We start from the raw sequence: 21,514 nt of genomic DNA on the forward strand, positions 1-21,514 counted from the left end.
ACTGAATGTCTGGCCAAATGTGCACTCCAGAGCAGATGTGTCCAGTACTGTGCAAGGATTAATAATTCCAGTTTCCAGGGAGTGTGGGTGTGTTTTAGACCAGCCCCAATTGGCCTTACGGCCCCAATTGGCCATCCACTCTTCTCTGCTGGCTGCAGATGTCGAGACAAATTACAACTAAGGAGACTGAGTGCAGGAGTAAAAGATAAATAAAGATCCTGCCCTTCCAGCTTTACTCCAAAGGCTGAAGGGTGAGAATAATGGTTTATTCTCTGGTATCTTGGAGTGCGGTTTGCCACCCTGCAAACAACAGCAGAAGCCCATCTGTGTATATATTAGAGAACTTTAGATCCAGAGACAGGCTCCCCTGCAGCTTACCCCAAATACCCACAACTACTCGTGCTTTACTGTACCCAATACCTTAAAAAAATCTGGGTCTCATTTCTCACTAAAGAGTAAAGAGACATAGCTTAAAATGCAGTCTTTGCATTCCATGCAATCTTAATCCAGGTCCTCAGTGTTGTACGAGGTGTACATGAAGGCAGAATTTGATCCTCAATTTGTTTTTTAACATGGGAGATAGCTTCATTTTAAATACAAGAAAAATGAGGCCCAGACTGGTTAAGTGACTTGCCCAAGGTTACATAGCAACTCAGTGGAGGAGACCTGAATAAAACTTAGACTTGCTCATCATGATATAGGGAATCACTGACTACCTTAAATAAGGAACTGCTTATTAAGAAAACTAAATGGAGATAACCAACCAACCAGGTTTCCACACAATTTGAGTACCTGCTTTGTGTCTCTAGTTTTCTAGGAGCTGCACCCTGCCTGGAACACTGTACAGCACACAGAGATATCTAGTGACTGAATAATATACAGGAAGTAAACATATCAGGTACTGGGCACTGCACTTTACGAAAGAAATAGACAAATCAGAGGGTCCAGAGGAGCGCAACAAAATTGATGAAAGGTTTAGAAAATCTGACCTATGAGGAAAGGTTTAAAAGAAAGTGGCCACGTTTAATCTTGAGAAAAGACGAGTGGGTGGGGGGCTCATAACAGCTTTCAATTATGTTAAAGGCTCTTATGAAGAAAATGGTAAGGTTAATGTGACCAGATACTTAACACAATTAATAGTAACGACAAATGGGAAGGAACACAAGCCAAAACAGGGAAAGAACAGGTCAAAGAATATTTAGGTAAATTAGATGTATTCAAGACAGCAGGACCTAATGAAATTCATCTTAACAGACTCAAAGAACTAGCTGAAGCAATCTTGGGCCCATTAGCAATTATCTTTGAGAAATCATGAACAATGGGTGAGGTCCCAGAGGACTGGCGAAGAGCAAACATAGTACCTACCTTTAAAAAGAGGAACAAAGAGGAGCCGGGGAATTATGGACCAGTTAGGCTAACGCTGGTTAGCCTAGAAAGATACTGAAAAAAATTATTGAACAATCAGTTATAGGATAATAGAGTTATAAGAAGTAGCCAACATAGATTTGTCAAGAACAAATCATGCCAAACTAATCTAATTTTCTTCTTTGTCAGGATTACTGGCCTAGTGGATAGCGGGGAATCGGTAGACATGATATATCTTGGTTTTTGTAAGGTTTTTGGAACAGTCCCCCAACACATTTGCATAAGCAAATTAGGGAAATGTGGTCTAGATGAAATTATTACAAGGTGCATGCACAACTGGTTGAAAGATTATTCAAAGAGTAGTTATCAATGGTTTGCAGTCAAACTGGGTAGGCGTATCTGGATCGGATCAGTCCTGCGATCAGTGCTAGTCAATATTTTCACTAATGACTTGGATAACAGAGTGTAGAGTATGCTTATAAATTTTATAGGTGACACCAATATGGAAGGGATTGCAGGCACTTCGGAGGACAGGATTAGAATTCAAAACGACTTTCAATTGGTCTGAAACCAATAAGATGAAATTTAAAAAAGACAAGTGAAAAATACTTCACTTAGGAAGGAAAAACCAAGTACACAAATACCGAATGGGGCATAACTGGATCACAAATTGAATATGAGCCAACAATGCACTGCTATGGTAAAATGGCTAATATTCTGGGGTATATAACAGGAATATCCTATGTAAGACATGGGATATAATTGCTCTGATCTCCTCGATGCTGGTGAGGCCTCAGCTGGAGCACTGTGTCCAGTTCTGGGTGTCACACTTTAGGAAAGATGTGGCCAAATTGGCGAGAAGCCAGAGAAGAGCAACAAAAATGATAAAAAGTTTAGAAAACCTGACCTATGAGGGAAAGTTAAAAAAAATGGGTTTGTTTAGTCTTGAGAAAAGAAGACTGAGGGAGGACTTGATAACAGTCTTCAAATATATTAAGGGTTGTTATAAAAAGGACAGTGATCAATTGTTCTCCTGTTCACTGAGGTAGGACAAGAAGCAATGACCTTCATCTGCAGCAAGGGAGATTTAGATTAGATATTAGGAAAAACTTGCTAACTATAGAGAGGTTGTGAATTCCCTATCATTTGAGGCTTTTAAGAACAGGTTAGACCTGCCAGAGATAATGTGGGTATATGTGGTCCTCCCTCAGCACAAGGTCCCATCCAGCTCTACATTTCTATGATTCTGTATCCTTACATTCTTTTTTTCCCCGTCAGACATACATTCATAGATTCTGAGGCCAGAAGGGACCGCTGTGATCACAGAACTTTCCCAGACATTGCAATCACATTTGGTTATTATGGAAAACAAACCAGTTTTAAAAAAATCATCTGTGCTAACCAGATGTCATTTCTTTCCAGGTTGGGAAGTGGATAACATGGGGCAAACTCATCCAGGTAGGAGGCAGTTCTGTTGGCTTCCTAGCTTTTATACATCTTCTCCCAGAGCTCATCTCTCTAAATTGCTCTGGGTTATGATGTGCCTCAGACTAAAAATTTAGACAGATACCCGTTATTTTTGTACTTAGTAAATATTGGTAGTATAATAGCACTCATGAGGGGAAATAAAAAAATTGATGTCTTTTAAAATTAGTTTAATCTAAATGATAAAATGTCTTACTCAAAATCATATTGTTATTGCATAATACAGGGCAGAACTAAGGTTGTTTAGATGCCTTAATTGTGCATTTTCATACATTAACGTGTTTGGATTTCCTTTACATTTTATCTTAGCTCTTATTGTCTTGGATTTATACCGCTTGATTTTGGGATACGTTACAGGGATGTAGTGGGTATTTTATCCTAAATTACTGATCTGCACTCTCAATGTTAACTCCATCTTATTGTAGATTTTTAAATGTGTGTGCGTGTGTGTGTAAACTTTAGCATAAGTATGTCTGTCATTCAAACTAGAGGGTGAACCCAAATTTGCAATTTCACCTTTCCCAAAGGCAAAACAAAACAGGCCACTTATTTAGGACCTGATCCAAATACCCTGGAAATCAGAAAGGAGACTTTCCTGGACATTGGATCAAACCCATATTGTAGAAGCTGTAAACAAAATGTCCTCACTATATTTCTGGTTTTGTAGGTGATTTTGACCTATTGGATAGCACAGGCCAAACTCCCTTAGGTAAGGAAAAGAAACAAGGATGTTTTATTTATTTTTACTCTGTTCTAAAGGAATAACCCAGCTTTCTCTCCTGCCAGCTGGAAGTTATTTTTCAGATGAATTCTAATTATAGTGCCACACTTACTTGTGTGTTACTTTTAGCAGCATTATGAAGACCCATCAATTGAATGCTACAGTCTAACAAGGATATAATTATAAATTATATTTGCTACTGTAACAATAATTACTTAATTGTGTAGAATAAACCCAACCGTGTGATTTAGTAGCTATTTCTGCAGAGACCTGGGAGCTGGTGTGCAACAATAACTTACTGAAATTCACCAAGTAATGGAATGCTCACAGAAGAATGCACTGATTAAATAGGTGCATTCTGTTCAATGTATGGATGAATGACATGACTAAATGTCAGTGGCACTGACCTTATTTTTTCTGTGCTGCCTAACAAAATTGCTCAAAAATGAAAAATACTGAGCAGCAGAAAATCCTTATGCAAAAGCTGAAATTGTAATCTATTCTGGTTAAGGTTCAATCCAAATAGAAGAAACTGTAATGGCTCAATAAATAGAAAGCATTCTACAGATCTGGCTTGCAGGGCATTCAAAAAAGAATTCAGTGCACCCATGTGCACTGGTCTAATTTTTCAGTGTAGTCACAAGAGTTACTACTATGAAACAGCCATGTGCTGTTAGAAATTTGTTAGTCTCTAAGGTGCCACAAGTACTCCTTTTTTTTTTTAGCCATGTGCTGATGAAGTGTTCTGGGTAATTGGAGACGTGAACAAGCATGTTAACCATCCTTCCTGGCTTCAGAATCCTCCTCTTAAACATTTCCATAACTGCAGTCTTTGGACTGAAGCTAAGGTTTAAGTTATGATGTTGTCAGGCCAGGAAATGTGTGGTAATGTTCTAGTCAGTAAAGGAAGATGTGTCCTGTGGTTTGGTTTGGCAATGGCATTTCCCTTGTGACCTATTTTACACGATGCTTGTATCCATTCCAGATGTAGGAGACATCAGCAGAAACTGCACAGAGGATGGCTGGTCTGAACCTTTCCCTCATTATTATGATGCCTGCGGGTTTGATGAAAATGAAACAGAGTCTGAAAATCAGGTAGGAACCCTTTAAAATGAGGAGCAAATGAAGAACAGTGCACACATGTTAATTGTTTGGTTCAGGGCTGATCCATACAACATTCTCTGTTTTTCATATCTATAAATATGAATTCTAAAGAGGCAGGGCTTTGCTTGTATTCTAGCATTACACTGCATATTTCCATAATATTAATACATACTGCTTATGCAGCATGTGGCTCTTATAAACATTATTTAATTAATCCTTACAGCTGACTACGGCATATAGTTCTGCCCTAAAGTAAGCTGCTATGCCTTTGAACAACGTAAGAAGTAGTCATTGCAATCACAAAAATCTAGTTTTTGCCCCACACATTATCAGGCACCTCAGTAAGGCATTAGGCCACAGACAGACCCAAACCTATGCTAACCTTGGTCATTATACATGGCATGGGAAAAGTACATGAAGACATCATGTATGAGTCCAGCCCTGTTAGTCTTTCTCATCCAAGCAGTTCCATTAAGAGCTGAGGTGAGTGGAATTACTCCCCTGAGTGAGGTGAGCAAGATCTGGCCCTACGTGACAGTACTGTTGGTGACCGTGTCCTGTTTGTTTCTCAAGGATTACTACTACCTCTCTGTGAAGGCTCTGTACACAGTGGGATACAGCACTTCCCTTGTATCCCTCACCACAGCAATGGTTATCCTGTGTCGTTTCAGGTGAGTCCCCAGGAATGAGTTGTCAGTCATCTCTGTAGGGGGGATGAAAGATCAGGGTGCAGGTAACCAAAAAAAAAAATCAAGTCCTTGACCTCAGGAGTTACAAAAATAAGATGCCAGCCGTTCCTTAAAATTCAGATCTTTCCCATGGGTGTTGTCATTGATTCTTGGTTTTGTTCATATTTCAGTGCACATGAGATTGGAATTTCCAAAGCACTCAGCATTGGCCTAACTCTGGTCTGTCTTAGGCACTTATCTGGCACCTGTTTTCACAGTATCTGAACACTTTATGACAGGTTTCAGAGTAGCAGCAGTGTTAGTCTGTATTCGCAAAAAGAAAAGGAGTACTTGTGGCACCTTAGAGACTAACAAATTTATTTGAGCATAAGCTTTCGTGAGTTACAGCTCACTTCATCAGATGCATTTGGTGGAAATTACAGTGGGAAGATTTATATACATACACAGAGAACATGAAACAATGGGTTTTATCATACACACTGCAAGGAGAGTGATCACTTAAGATGAGCTGTTACCAGCAGGAAGGGGGGGGAGGAGGAAAACCTTTTGTGGTGATAATCAAGGTGGACCATTTCCAGCAGTTAACAAGAACGTCTGAGGAACAGTGGGGGGTGGGATGGGGGGAGAAATAACATGGTGAAATAGTTTTACTTTGTGTAATGACCCATCCACTCCCAATCTCTATTCAAGCCTAAGTTAATTGTATCTAGTTTGCAAATTAATTCCAATTCAGCAGTCTCTCGTTGGAGTCTGTTTTTGAAGTTTTTTTGTTGAAGGATAGCCACTCTCAGGTCTGTAATCATGTGACCAGAGAGATTGAAGTGTTCTCTGACGGGTTTTTGAATGTTATAATTCTTGATGTCTGATTTGTGTTCATTTATTCTTTTACATAGAGACTGCCAGTTTGACCAATGTACATGGCAGAGGGGCATTGCTGGCACATGATGGCCTATATCACATTGGTAGATGCGCAGGTGAACGAGCCTCTGATAGTGTGGCTGATGTGATTAGGCCCTATGATGGTGTCCCCTGAATAGATATGTGGACAGAGTTGGCAACAGGCTTTGTTGCAAGGATAGGTTCCTGGGTTAGTGGTTCTGTTGTGTGGTGTGTGGTTGCTGGTGAGTATTTGCTTCAGGTTGGAGGGCTGTCTGTAAGCAAGGACTGGCCTGTCTCCCAAGATCTGTGAGAGTGATGGGTCATCCTTCAGGATAGGTTGTAGATCCTTGATGATGCGTTGGAGAGGTTTTAGTTGGAGGCTGAAGGTGATGGCTAGTGGCGTTCTGTTATTTTCTTTGTTGGGCCTGTCTTGTAGTAGGTGGCTTCTGGGTACTCTTCTGGCTCTGTCAATCTGTCTTTCTTCCCCCCCTCCCCCCCACTGTTCCTCAGACATTCTTATTAACTGCTGGAAATGGTCCACCTTGATTATCACCACAAAAGGTTTTCCTCCTCCCACCACCCCTGCTGGTAGTAGCTCATCTTAAGTGATCACTCTCCTTACAGTGTGTATGATAAAACCCATTGTTTCATGTTCTCTGTGTGTGTATATAAATCTCCCCACTGTATTTTCCACTGAATGCATCCGATGAAGTGAGCTGTAGCTCATGAAAGCTTATGCTCAAATAAATTTGTTAGTCTCTAAGGTGCCACAAGTACTCTTTTTCTTTTTTGTGAACACTTTATGATCTTTTTAACATATTTATCCTCTCAATATCCCTGGGAAATAGGACAATGCTATCATACCCATTTTACAAATGGGAAAATGAGACACAGAGAAACTTAATGACTTACCTTAGATCACCATTGTTCCTCTCCCAAATCACTGATGATTGAAATCTTGAAGTCAATGGAAAACGGCCTACCTCTGTTCGTAGTAAGGTAAATGGGACTATTACCATCAACTTCAATGAGAGCAGTCAGGTTGAGCACTTTTGAAGGTGCTGCCCATGAAGTCTTCATGGAAAGTTCTGTAGGAACCAACTCTCACACCTGTGTACGCACTATCCAGGAAAATTAAGCACAGACATTATCAAGGTTCTCATGAGTATCATCTCTTAAACCAGGAAAGCAAAATTCCCTGCTGTCTAAAAACCTAAACCTACAATGCAAAGATTAAAAACTGAATCCAAAATTTTGACTAAAATTCAATAAGAGATACCAGCATTAAAGCAAATGCATTTAAAAATCTTCCATAGACCTAAAATAGTTTTTGTCACACAATGCACAATTAGCCAGTAGAATTCATTGTCACATGATATTATCAAGGCTACGAGGTCAGTAAGATATAAAAAATGCTGAGGTCTCCCAGCCCCATGGAAAGCACAGAATACTGTTTCCTGAGTTGCTGGATTGGCTGGGATCACATATGCGCAAACTCCAGGTATTCAGACATGAAACAACCAGTCTTGATGTGGTATTCTTAAGAGAGAAATCAGTCATCCACCCTTATTTCCTCTCTCCTCTTTCTAGGAAGCTTCACTGCACTCGGAACTTTATTCACATGAACCTCTTTGTTTCATTTATTCTACGAGCAATATCAGTCTTCATCAAAGACGGGATTTTGTATGCAGAACAGGACAGCAACCATTGTTTTATATCTACTGTAAGTAGCACCACAGCCGAAGTCCGTTGTTTTTCTCTAAGGAGATAATGATTGTTAACTATTTGTATTAATAGTTGGGTTGGTCCTGCTTTGAGCAGGGGGTTGTACTATGTGACCTCCTCAGGTCTTTCCCAACCCTGATATTCTATGGTGCTATTGCAGTTGCTCCTGGAAGAGCCACCTGAGATCTGTCCTTCATTGTCTTTGACTCATACAAATGCATAATAACAGAGAATCCAAACCTGTATCGCGATCAGCTTCCAGTGTAAACAGATGAGACTTATACAGCACCTAGCACAATAATGTCTTGGTCTATGACTGGGGCTCCTAGGTGCTACAAATAATAATACAAGTAATTTTAATAACAATAAACAGTGAGTGAAAGAGATGTCATATAAAAACAGAGTGATGATGGTTTGCAAACATCCTGTTACTTCCATGATGTGAGACATTTTTTGGTTGGTTTTGCTTATTAACGTTATTGTTATTCACCCACCCATATTGTGAGTTTGGGTTCTGGGATAGGAGTGTGGTAAGGAGGGAAGGCAGAAAGTGAACAACTAAAAGGAAAGACAAAGGGAAGAGAATGAGTTCAAGGCAGTCTGAGGGGTGGTAGGAATAAAAGAGAGAGGGAAGCCTGGAGTAAGGCTGAAGTGAACTATGAGGGAGGGAGTTGGCACAAACAGCCAATCACAAGGGAGATGGCTATTAGCCAGGATGGGCAGGGACAGTGTCCCAAGCCTCTGTTTGCCAGAAGCTGGGAATGGGTGACAGGGGATGGATCACATGATGATCACCTGTTCTGTTCATTCCCTCCAGGGCACCTGGCACTGGCCACTGTCAGAAGACAGGATACTGGGCTGGATGGACCCTTGGTCTAACCCAGTAGGGCCATTCTTATGTCCAGAAAGCATAGTCTGATGCCATCAGTAGAGTCAAGAATTCACTGCTGAAGCTCAAGCCTGGCTCCACCCAGGCAGTTTCTCCATTCCCCAAGCCTGCATGGCTAGAAGAGGATGGGGCGGAGGGGCACAAGAGACCAAGTGCCCCCAGATGAGGGATGGGGGTCTTTTTTGAACACATCTGGGTTTGGGGAAGAAAGAAGATTGTTCTAACAGAGATTTAAAAATATCCTAGATCTTCAAACCAGGGCCGTAATCAGGACACGGCGAGCGGGGCAGCAGCCCAGGGCGCAAAGCCACAGGGGCGGAAACAGATTGGGATGAGGGAACGGTAGGGGACGCAAATATGCTTGCTTGTCCTGGGTGCTAAAATGCCTAGTTACAGCTCTGTTTCACACCTCATGGTCTCTAGAATACCCCAGTAAAGTTCACTTAATGACGGTAGCTTGTTTACCTCTGTGCAGCAACATAGGTTCATGCCTGCAGTGCCCTGGTGTAGGGGTCACTGAATGGTAGCAGGTGAACAACTTGGTTGGTACCTTAACATTTGGATACTTGGCTAAACTTCCTGACTCTACTGAGAGCACTGGGGGCTTTCTTGTGAGATTTCAGGTACTTCTGGCTTCCAGGTGGGCAAATGATCCTTGGCGAGCAGCCTCTTTTGCTGCACTCTAAGACTAAAAAGAGCATAGGTGTGTAACAATAACATACATATATATTTTAAAAAATATATCTCAACTTTTTTGACCCTCAGGAAAAGTTCAGTTTGTTTGGCTCAATTTTATGGATAACTTTTGATCTGGTTCTTACTTTATCCAAACCCACTATCATTCTGAAAATGCATCCGATGAAGTGAGCTGTAGCTCACGAAAGCTTATGCTCTAATAAATTTGTTAGTTTCTAAGGTGCCACAAGTACTCCTTTTCTTTTTATCATTCTGATGAACATCTAGAGGAGTTGCTAAACTGGGGTCTCTCTTGCCCATCCAGTTGTGATGTAAAGTCCCATGATTCTTTTCCAAAGGAAAACACTGATACTCTACTTTCTTCGTCAGCCTTTTCTTTCTCACTTAAATAGATTCCAGTATGGCTATACTTTGAGCTGGCGGTGTAATTTCCAGCTCAGAGACATTAGATCAGATTGAATTCAACAAATGGTTTTGGTTGACTTTTTTTTTTAGAGCGATTAAATATTTTTTATGACCATTTCATTTTGAAACATTTTGTTTTGACTTGTTGACTCCAAATGGCATTTCAAATTAATTTTTGGCCAATTAAAAAAAAAAGCAAAAAAAAGGAGGGGAAACCACCATAGATGTCCAATTAAAAATGAAATACTCGACCAAAAAATTAACAACATAGTTTTGAGGCCACTGAAAACATTTTGAGTTGACTGAAATTTTTGGGGGGCATTTTTGATTTGGTGAAAACTTTGTGAAAAAACAATTTGGGTTCCAATCAAACCAGAATTTTTTTTTTAAATTTGGTTCAGCCTCCTGAACCGAAAATCCATTAACTCAGCCCTACCTGAGTAGTTTCAAAGTTTCCATGAACCTCAAATCACAAGTGATGAGTCCCACAGATCCTACAGTCTGGTGGCCGGATTTTTGGCTGACATAAATGGGTGTAGCTCCATTGAAGTGAATGGGGCTATGCCAATTTACACTAGCTAAGGATGAGTCCAGGGGATGGAATGTAAATGGGGGGAACCAGGTGTCTCTTCCTCCCCAAGCTCCAGGGATGAGCTTCCAGTGTTCAGGGCTATTCTGTGATGTCATTTTGTGAGTGGGTGATGTTGCAGGTTCAATATCATCCTGTTGACATGCAACATTGCAAAGACAAGTCTGCCAAACGCAATGTCTGTGTAGGGTTCAGCAGACTCCACCAGAGCTTGACAGAGTGGATTTGTAGTTTTGTCTAAAACTTTTCCCCATTTGCTTCGTATGGTAAATCACTCAACTTTCTTCACACTTATCCTCAATTTTCATTTCCTGACACTGAGTGACAGCTTCCACCAAATTGCAGTGAAGTAAAATTCTGAACTTTGCACAGTAGGGTGCCTCCTTTATGAGCCTCTTAGCAATCTCAGGCCTTTCCACACTTTTACTTCTATTTAAAACCCTTCCTTAGATTTCCCTATACAAAACCAGATTCTTTTTCTTACCTGCACTTAAGGCATGGAGGACTATAATCTAGCAATTAGCTGCCATTGTTGGCATGCACCTTACTACTAGGAGAAGTTCTTAAGCTGCCTGAAAGCACTCATAAAATACCACCTAACTGCTAAAATTGGTTTTCTGCCCTTTAGTGCTGCACTCTTACAGTGGCTTGTAACAGTTTTCATAAACTCTTTAGATGTACGTATTATAAAATAAAAGGCCAGATTGTTTTACGTGTTGTTTAGAGGATTTCGGGATCTATGTCTAGTTCTCATATCCCCGTCAAACAGGGGTGAAACAGCAAAATAACTTTATTTGTGCTTGCTTTTTTGTAGGTGGAATGCAAAGCAGTGATGGTCTTTTTCCACTATTGTGTCATGTCCAACTATTTCTGGCTGTTCATTGAGGGATTGTACCTTTTCACCTTACTCGTGGAGACCTTTTTCCCAGAGAGGAGATATTTTTATTGGTACACCATCATCGGCTGGGGTAGGTGGCATTTCTTACATGGGCTTTGTTTGTTTTTAACCCTGCTGCATGCAAAAGATTTCACTCCCCCTAATTTTTTCTTGAAATGAGGAGTTGAATGAGAACAAGCGAATGAGTGTAATCAAAGCAGAAGCCACCTGGTATTTTCAGTCACCAGCTCCAGACACTTACATTTCTATGCTCTCCATGTGTTTGTGTGTACAAGTGTGTGTGGCATGTAATCTAAAAGGAGGACTTCCTTACCTCCCACCCCAAAGCCCTGGCATCACAACCATCTTCCTTGCCCAATTTGAGATGAATGAGACCTCCTTTTGGGGCTCCTCAGCAGTGCTCATAAGCCAGTCATATGGTTGGCTGTAGAACCATGGAGATCCAAGCATCTTTCTTTCTGAAGAAAATCAACATGCCTCTTGTAGCACTCCAAGAAGTGTTTTAATAGTCAAAAAAGAAGCAAACCAGACAACCCCCACTTCTCCATTATATGTGGATTAAGTGATGTAAGTTTTTTTTTCTCCTGCCACTGGTATTACAGATATCAGTATTGCCATTATAAACCAAACTGCTTCTTGTCTCCCAGTAAAGCCAGACCTGCATTAAAATAAGGAGGATTTTGCATCACTGGCAAGCATATGGTTTCCTTTTGAGGATTTCTCTTTGCAAGAAGAGTTCTTAATGTTCTTAATAGGAAGTTTTCTGCTTATACAAATCAGAAATAGCCGCTCTGGGTCATTCTTTGAGGCTTCAGTCATGTCTGAAAGCTGATGACTGAGTGGAAAGCATCTCTAAGTAAGACTCGCTTCACAATCCGGAAATGGACAGGTAAATAAGAGCTGGTTATCTTGGAAAGAAACAAACCATGCTTTAGAGAATCCTGTGATGATATGTAATGTGCTTATTTTGGATGTGAAACTTCTGGGACCAAATTCATGTTAATCAGACAGTATGTAATTGAAATTTTGGCTATGAATCCAAGATGCCAGACACAGGAAAAACCATTGATTGCTGCTTGTCTCAGGTTTAATCGCATGGTCTCAAGGTTAGGCCCAATGTTTTATGTTTTGTAAAACAGGTTCCCTTCAAAACTGATCATGGATAGAAATAACTTCTTGGAATAATTTAAAAAAACAGCAAAAGAAATCTGAAAACGTTTACAGCTTTGGTTCTTCTGATATGTATTATTTTAGCACTTACGAGCCCCAGTAGGGTTCAGGGCTCCATTGTGCTAGGCCCCGTATATATGCATAGGAGACAGCTCCTGCTATGAAGATCATGCACTCTAAACAGATAAAGAGTGGGAGGGGAAACAGAGCCACAGAAAGATGAAGTGAGAAAGCCAGGTATAGAACTCTTGTCTTTGCAGTCCTAAACCAGTACCCTAGCCACTCAACCATGCTGCTTCTCAGCTAAGCTGCTACCTAATCTAAAAGAGCAGGGCTCTGTGCCCAGGCAGAGCCCACTGAGTTTAATGACACTCCATGCAGGCTTAAAGCTCTATCCCCATAGATCTGCTTGCAGGATCTTCTAGGCCTATGTCTGTTAGCGCATCTGAATATAGTGTTCAATATGAGAACAATATAGAACAGCATACAGACACACTGACAAAGGGATTGTCCATCTATATAATTAAAGAACTACCTAGATGTGTAACCAGAACATAGTGCAACCCTGTCTCTGGTGAATATTTGATTTCAGGATCACAAGTTTCCCCAGAGCAAAAGATGTCCAACGCTTCAAGATGCAGGGAGCTGCTTGCATAGGAGCTGAAGGGTGGTCAGCACTCTGCAGGGCTGAGGTCTTTACCAGTGTTTTGGAGGACCCCAAGTGCACTGTCAGCACTCAGCATAAAATTAATGACAATTATAAATGTGGATGCTTTTCTGAACTATTCAGTCCTCTTAGCCCTGCAAAATAGGACTGTTAATTTCAGGAAAATCCTATCTTCTCATGAGATTTCTTGTAATTTCTGCTCCTGGTAAGGGAAGAAATTCTCTCTGCAAGAATGGGCCTTTCAGCAGCATTTTGATGCTACTTTTATTTTGACCTTGCCTGGAACCTGGAAGTTCAGACGCATGGGTGGGAGGAAATGATAAAAGAAGATGACACAACTTTTTTTTCTGGTGTGCATGTGTGTGTTCATATTACAGATGGTCCTATATCAGAGCAGCCCTATAGAATATGGAAGCAGGAGCGTGCACAGGAATTTAAATTTGACTGCTGTTGGAGGGGCACATTAAACACACACATATTATATACATTAAACCATATCAACACACGCACAAATACCATATGCATAGAAATAAACAGCAGTGCATTCGTCATTTCAATGAAAATCCATGTGTCATGGAGCTAGCTCAATAGATGTAGGTCAGGCTTGACAAAGCCCTGGCTGGAATGATTTAGTTGAGGATTAGGTCCTGCTCTGAGCAGGGGGTTGGACTAGATGACCTCCTGAGGTCCTTTCCAACCCTGATATTCTATGATTCTATGACTCTATGTATCCACAAGTACTTGGCTACAGCGGAATCACAGAGCTCCTCTGGCCAGAGCAGGGCCAGGGAGTAAGCTCCTCCGGTCCTGGCGCTTGAAGAGGTTGTGCGCTCTCTCCCTCTGAGGTCCCGTGGGTGGAAGAGCTGTTAGCTCCCGCCGCGGCCCCAGGACCTGCACCCCGGCTTGCCCCCGATCTCCTCCCCGTGCATATCCCTATATGGAAGCATTGTTTGGATTACATTTTCAATAGATACATTGGGCCCAATTCTGATCTCACACCCACTTTTCATTGTTGTAGCTCCACTGACTTTTTTGGAGTAACTTCTGATTTACGCCATTGTAAGCAAGAGATGCAGCAGACCCATTTGATCTGATCATACTTACAGTTTCACCAGATCTTCATTTTTAATGTAATGTTTCGATTTGAAATTTTATAAACATCCATTATACACCCAAAGGTCCTTGGTCTTTCATAAGCATGAGAATATTAAAATTGGATTCAACTTAACATGCTTTATTTCCTCTCCCCAGAATGTTTATTTTTGTTGCTGTTCAATCTCTCTCTATTTTAACTTTTCAGAATATCCAGGTAAGTTCTTCTTTAACAGAGCTCTGCTTTGCTCAACCAAATAGGTTTAGAAAGTGGTATTCTCAATTTTAGTAGCTTCAGGACAGGGCCTGAGAAGATTAATTCTACTTATTAACCAATGTGACACCAACTCAGTTTTGCAAAATGTATGAAGCTTACTTGAGGCTGCCAGTCTCACCTCCTGCTACACCTTAGGGTTGTCTACATCCTTGTGGTTTCTGTCAGTCCCTCTCCTTAATCTTCCCACCAGGGGTTGAATCTTTCATTTGCCCCATTTCAAAAATACAATGCATGCCATTAAAACTCCACATTTGCCTCTGTGCAACGGTTGCATCGCTCAGCATCTCTAAGTAGAGGAAGATGCCAGGCTTATTTCCAATGTTTTGTGTGGTGATTGAACAATATCAATAGCACAACAATCTAATCCTGCACCGTTCTACAATATTGGCCTAAAACACTATAGACCCCTCTCTGTCGTCATTTATACTCATGAAACCTCACTGAAGTCAACTCACCCTCTTTGGATTCTGACTTGAAGACCTTATTCGAATGCCAAATCCTTACAGAGTAAGGGCTGCTAGATTCATTTCAAGAACAATCCTGTTGTAAGCTGTAGGGCTTGGGGTCATTTCTAGCAGCTTTTTTTTTTCTTATAAGCCATTGAAACATAAAACCTCCGTGGAGAAAGATTGTGCATCAGATGGAAGTGATGTGTGATGTACAAATAAGAGCAATAAATAACGATAAACAAATAATGATTTTTCTCTCGTCTTTTGTAGGCACCCCGACAATTTGTGTCACTGTCTGGGCTGTACTGAGACTTCACTTTGATGATACTGGGTAGGTACCATTGGGTGAGAAACCCTCCAATCACCTCATTTTCAAGTGAAGTACAGAAGGGAAAAGGCTGGTGGTTAGAGTAGGGGAATGTGGGCCAGGAGACCTGGCTTCCATTCCCAACTCTGCCATATAACTCGGATAACTTTGGGCAATTTGCTTAGGCCAAACCAGTGGTTCTCAACTTGCGGCCCAATCAGCACAGAGCTGTGGCCCATGTGACATTCTCCGGGCCATACTGGTAGTATTGGATGTGGCCCACATAACATATTGTGAGCTACATATGCGGCCCACAATGGTAAATAGGTTGAGAACCATTGGGCTAAACCACTGAGTACCTAAGGTTGGACTCCTAAATACCTATTTAAGCACAGAAGTAGACGTGATACAGTATTCTGAGTTGCTGCCGTTTGAAGCCAGTGGGAATTTCAGGTACTCAGCATCTCTGAATATTAGATCCCAACTTCACCAAAGATTGGAGATGTTTGTATCTGAGGTTCTGGCTCAGGTCCATCTCTCTTAAATTCCCTTCCTAGTGATTCAGTGACTGACTACACATAAAAGCCTCTCTCCATGGAGGATTTGGGTTTGTTTTTTTTATCCAATGTTCTATTTTGATGATAAATTAAATCACCGATTTCCATGCAAAACAAGCCAGAAATCCCTGTTGTGTCATTATGATGATTATAGCACTGGTCCTAAATGCATTAATTTCTTTTAGAAATCCAGATGGCCCCTGTTTTGGGGGAGTAAATATCTCATGGGAGGGAAAACCTTTGCTCTTTCTTTCTTAGAAGTTAATTAACATGCAGCACATTTAGATGGAGTCTAGCTGAGTCTCTCAGTGGCTTTTTTTTTTTTTTTAAAGATCAGCTAGGTTTGTTCAAGGGCGAGGAGGAAAAGCCAGCATGAGTCTGAAAACATTTCAGAAATTATGGGGCGGAGAATCCACCAAGAGAAAGTGTAAGGGCTGAAATTTAAAGACACTGACTTCAACTCCTTGCATAATGACAGGTTTCAGAGTAGCAGCGGTGTTAGTCTGTATTCGCAAAAAGAAAAGGAGGACTTGTGGCACCTTAGAGACTAACAAATTTATTTGAGCATAAGCTTTCATGAGCTACAGCTCACTTCATCCAATGAAGCTTATGCTCAAATAAATTTGTTAGTCTCTAAGGTGCCACAAGTACTCCTTTTCTTTTTGACTTCAACTGCTGATGCAGCCCAGTGTAAGTGAGAAGGGAACTGGGTCTCTAGATGGTGCTGTCTGTCAATCCAGAGTAATACCACTGAAGGGAATGGAGTTACACCAGAGCTCAGAATTTGGCATCTTAAAATGGAAAAGGGCCTTCCTCCACAACAGAAGAAGTCATGTGGTTCTGGTCTCCACAGCAGCAAGCCACTTGTACCTGTAACAGACTGCCTGGGGAGTGCAGTCTTTCAGTCGATACTTACATGCCCTGCTCTTTTCTCATTGTTTTTCATATTCTAATGTGCTCTTATCTCACTCCCTCATAAGAAAGGGAAAAGTGACTGTTGCTTCCACACCTTCCATTCTGTGGGAGGCACACGAGTTGGGTTAAAGTGGTCTTGGGAAATGCACATTTTGCCCTTGTAACTGTTTATGTTAGAAACCAGCCAGTGGTCAGTCAGGTTCAGTGGAAGGTGCAAGAGTCATGGCTACTGGTCGAAGCAGGAACTGGGAAGCAAATTCAGTCCCAGGGCCAAGGCTGGAGTCAGGAACCAGTAGCCACTCCAGGAGTCAGAGCCAGAGCTAAGAGCCAGGCCAAGGGTCAGAGCCAGATTGGAAGCCAGTAGCCACGCCAAGGGTCAGAACTGGAGTCAAGAACCAGAGTCAGTGTGAGGAAGCTGTAGCCAGGAGCAATCTGAGGTAGTTAGGACTGAGCAGGAACAAGGTAGTAACAGGAGCAATGCTGGAGTACGGCAAGGAGCAGCAGGCACAGGGAGGATCGCAGCTGTGGACATGAATGCACTGAGCCACTAGAGAGCTGCTGCAGCTGGACTAACAGCCAGCCAGCTGCTCTTCCTGACCAGTTAGGTGGGGCAGTCAGTCAGGGAGCCTGCTGCAAGCCAGCTGCACTTGTTGGGGTGCCGGGAAACAGACTCTGTTCCAGACCCTGATCCCTGACAGCTTATTCCTTTATGGACAAATTCTTAGCCACAAAATGATGCATATTAACACTGCAAAACTACTATTAATGATGTCCATATACTAACCAGACGTGGTCCCCCACACAAACCCTCCAGAGCAGGACTAATCTATGCAGGGTCCTGACAAATTCAGTTTTACAGATCCTGGCTGAAATTTTCACAAGTGCCTGCATAGTTTAAGAGCACAAGAATCATTGACTTTCAGTAGGACTCTTGCTCTGAAGTCACTTAGGCTCTTTTGAAAATTCCATTCACTGTGTGTGTCAGGGGAAAAAATACAGACCATTGTCTGTGCCTGACCCTTTAGACCCTGCCCTAGAATTTCACCCCACATATATATACTTTTCCTGTCTTAGACAACCTATGGAGTGGTTCATTTGTGGGTCTGAGTCAGGACTGATGGGGAAATTTCAGATCTGTGCACCACATACATATGAAAGATGGAATCTGGCTCACAAACATTTCCTCTACTCCCACACATGTACACACACAGCAAAGGGACCACAGTTTTTAATGTAAGGGTTTCTACTCCACCCCCACCCCCACACCCAGTGTTTTGCAGGCAGGCATTTGAAATATGTAAAAGGTAAAGATCAACTTTCACAATATTAACATTTTGTTCTTCTGAGTTCTTTTCACTGTGGGTTAGAATCCGACAAAACATCACTAGAACCAGGATTTACAGTTGTTATTCCTGTGGGGAGGAAAGCTCACAACTTCAAGTGCAAAGCATTTTAGGATGCCTGATGGTGCTAGGAAAAATAAATCCCAATGGTTAACCGTGCTTGATTTGTTTTAAAATTGGAGACACTGATCAAAAGCTGTGCAGGGGGGAAAAGGTCAGATGCATGTACAAGAAAAAAAAGTTTGCACTGTTTTCCCAATTCTAGAAACACATCCAAGGCCTGAAAACCCAAACATTCTGTTCACCAATTTAGCCCTCAAATGAGTGTTTGTATGTAGTCCTCATGCAGTTCCATAGGTGTCAATTGTGCATATGAAGGCAAAATGCAGATCCAATGGGCAGAAATGCCATTTGCTTTAATGATAGATTGCTGCAGAGGACATTACAACAGTTAAAATAAGAACTGACCTAAACCTTTGCCCAAAACTCAGACTGAACCTTCTAAAATAACACTTTGCTCTTCTGCACAGTAAACCTCAAAACACTCCCTTGAGCTAGTTAAGTGCTCAAATACCCATTTTGCAGACATGTGGACTGATGCATACAGACACTTGGGGCCAGATTTTCTAAGGTGCCTAAGGAAGCAGATCAGTGGCTAGCAGGATTTTCGGCAGTGCCTAAACAGGTGAGGCACCTAACTGTGGTTGATTTAAATGGGAGTAAGGTTAAATCTCAAGAGACACCTCTTTGCATATTAAGGTGTCTAAATACCTTTGAACATCTGGCTCCAGGTGATGTGGCTAAGGCTGCATAGGGAAGTCAGTGTAAGAGACAGGAATGGGAACTCTTATTTCTTGAGTCAAAGCCTTGTGCTTTAGTTGCAAGTCCTTCCTTTCCCTCTTCTGACAAAGTTCCAATAGAAGAAAATATCAATGTACTGGCATGCCCTGTGGTCTCTTTATCTCTCTCTCTCTCTCTCTCTCTTTCTTCCCCTGAATCCCCCTTGATTTTTTAATTATTTTAGCTGCTGGGACATGAATGATAACACTGCCCTGTGGTGGGTGATCAAGGGTCCCGTGGTTGGATCAATAATGGTAAGTAACATATGTACGAGATATCTCTTCATGGCTATCCATATGAGCTAAAACTGAATTAAAGCCAATGACTCTACAGGTTGTCACATAGCAGAGGGCGAGGCTGGCTAGAAGTTGCTCTGCCCTAAGCAAATTGGAAAATACTTGGGTACTTGCATGTTACATAATAGCAAGTATTACTGCTCCCAGGGTTCACAGATACCTTTAGCATGCAGGACCTCTTTCTGGCTCTCGATAGTAAATCATGCACATCTCTTATTGAAGTGATTAATCACTGGAATAAACTACCAAGGGAAGTGGTGGATTCTCTGTCTTCTGGATGCCTTTCTGGAAGATGTGCTTTAGTCAAACACAAGTTATTGGGCTCAATACAGGAATAACGGGAGGAAATTATCTGGCCTGTGTAAAACAGGAGGTCAGACCAGATGATCGTAGTTCTCCCTTCTGTCCCTAAGCTCTATAAAGCCAGTGCAAGTCATATCTGGAGCATCAGGATGGCCCTGTCCTAGGCAGTATATACTTGCTGTCATAGGCCCACCAGGCTTGCTTTGCCCATATCAGTTGTACAATCAGTTGCCCACATGCAAAATGGGAAATGACTGCCTAGGAAAGTGCACTGGGGAAAGAGATCTGGGGATCATAGAGGACCACAAGCTAAATATGAGTCAACAGTGTAACACTGTTGCAAAAAGAGTGAACATCATTCCGGGATGTATTAGCAGGAGTGTTGTAAGCAAGACACAAGAAGTAATTCTTCCGCTCTACTCCGCACTGATTAGGCCTCATCTGGAGTATTATTTCTAGTTCTGGGCGCCACATTTCAGGAAAGATGTAGACAAATTGAAGAAAGTCCAGAGAAGAGCAACAAAAATGATTAAAGGTCTAGAAAACATGATCTATGAGGGAAGATTGGGAAAAAATTGGGTTTGTTTAGTCTGGAAAAGAGAAGACTGAGAAGGGATATGATGACAGTTTTCAAGTACATAATAGGTTGTTACAAGGAGGAGGGAGAAGAATTTTTTTTTTAACGTCTGAGGAGAGGATAAGAAGCAATGGGCTTAAATTGCAGCAAGGAAGGTTTAGGTTGGACATTAGGAAAAAATTCCTAAGTGTCAGGGTGGTTAAGCATTGGAATAAATTGCCTAGGGAAGTTGTGGAATCTCCATCACTGGAGATTTTTAAGAGCAGGTTAGACAAACACCTGTCAGGGATGGTTTAGATAATACTTAGTCCTGCTATGAGTGCAGGGGACTGGACCTCTCGGGGTCCCTTCCAGTCCTATGATTCTATAGTAGAGCCATACTTGTTATAAGACTAAGTTATGTGAGTGCAGATGCAGAGACTAAGATGGATTCAGAAAATAATAATGCAACTTTTGCAGGTAGAGAAGCGTAAAATGAAACCGTAGGGGTCCTGCAATTCCCGGTGACAGATCACCAGGGGGGATTCACCCTAGAGGATATGTAGGTGATGATACTTCCATCCCCCTCCCTTGGGGGTTTCAGTGAAGGGAAAGTTAAAAATTACGTCGGGGGCTCTGATGCTGGATGCTGCTGAGGGGATGCCCTGAGCAGAGCTGGTCGCAATTTTTGACAATTTTTTTAATCAAAAATGCAGCAGCATTAAAATAAAAATGTTTTCTTGAAAACCTATCCGTATGGATAAAACGTTTGATTTTTGTCTGGAAAAAGGAATTTCAGAGCCTGGTGACTGTGTTTAGCTTTTGTTTCTGGGGGGGTTTTAAATCGAAAAATTGAAATTTTTAACAGAAACAAAACGGGATTTTTTTTTTTTACCACTTCTAGTGTTCGGTCAGGGCATTTCTCAGCTGCAGTAGCCAAGGCCCCTCACCTGCTCCCTTTTGTGGACATTATTCCACCACAGCCCCTTCCCCCCCCCACCTTCCTTCCCCCCGTCCGCATGGATCTGTGAGCTGAATCAAGCCTCAGGGCTGCAAGGAGCAATATATAGCAAAGCCGTCTGCCTTACCCTCGCTCAGTAAGAGAACAAATCAGCTCTTCTTTCACATGTAGCCTGATTCTAAGAGGGACTGAGTGCATGAAGTCAATGGGAGTTGAAGGTGCTCAGTACCCCTTAGGCCTGAGATCTGGCCAGCCAAGTACAGGCATTCAAGGATCTGTTTTCCTTGCAGTTTTTGATCATGACAAATGCTGAAAACTGTTTATTTAAGCCTCTCA

General features: G+C 41.7%; 1 protein-coding gene across 9 annotated transcripts in view; it reads left to right on the plus strand.

The window, feature by feature from the left end:
- Positions 1-21,514, plus strand: part of ADCYAP1R1 (ADCYAP receptor type I) — a 188,867-nt gene that overhangs the window by 123,190 nt on the left and 44,163 nt on the right. For 5 of the 9 annotated variants that reach the window (XM_038391727.2, XM_038391730.2, XM_038391726.2 and 2 more), the window contains 8 exons: positions 2,788-2,823; positions 3,518-3,559; positions 4,557-4,666; positions 5,249-5,346; positions 7,834-7,966; positions 11,362-11,515; positions 15,371-15,431; positions 19,247-19,316. In XM_038391727.2, the coding sequence (XP_038247655.1) occupies positions 2,788-2,823; positions 3,518-3,559; positions 4,557-4,666; positions 5,249-5,346; positions 7,834-7,966; positions 11,362-11,515; positions 15,371-15,431; positions 19,247-19,316 (704 nt within the window). The remainder of the gene's footprint in view (positions 1-2,787; positions 2,824-3,517; positions 3,560-4,556; positions 4,667-5,248; positions 5,347-7,833; positions 7,967-11,361; positions 11,516-15,370; positions 15,432-19,246; positions 19,317-21,514) is intronic. The other 4 variants (XM_038391729.2, XM_043509743.1, XM_043509742.1 and 1 more) reach the window with 1 other exon arrangement.

Source organism: Dermochelys coriacea, chromosome 2 (genome assembly GCF_009764565.3).
Source record: "Dermochelys coriacea isolate rDerCor1 chromosome 2, rDerCor1.pri.v4, whole genome shotgun sequence".
Lineage (NCBI taxonomy): Eukaryota > Metazoa > Chordata > Testudines > Dermochelyidae > Dermochelys > Dermochelys coriacea.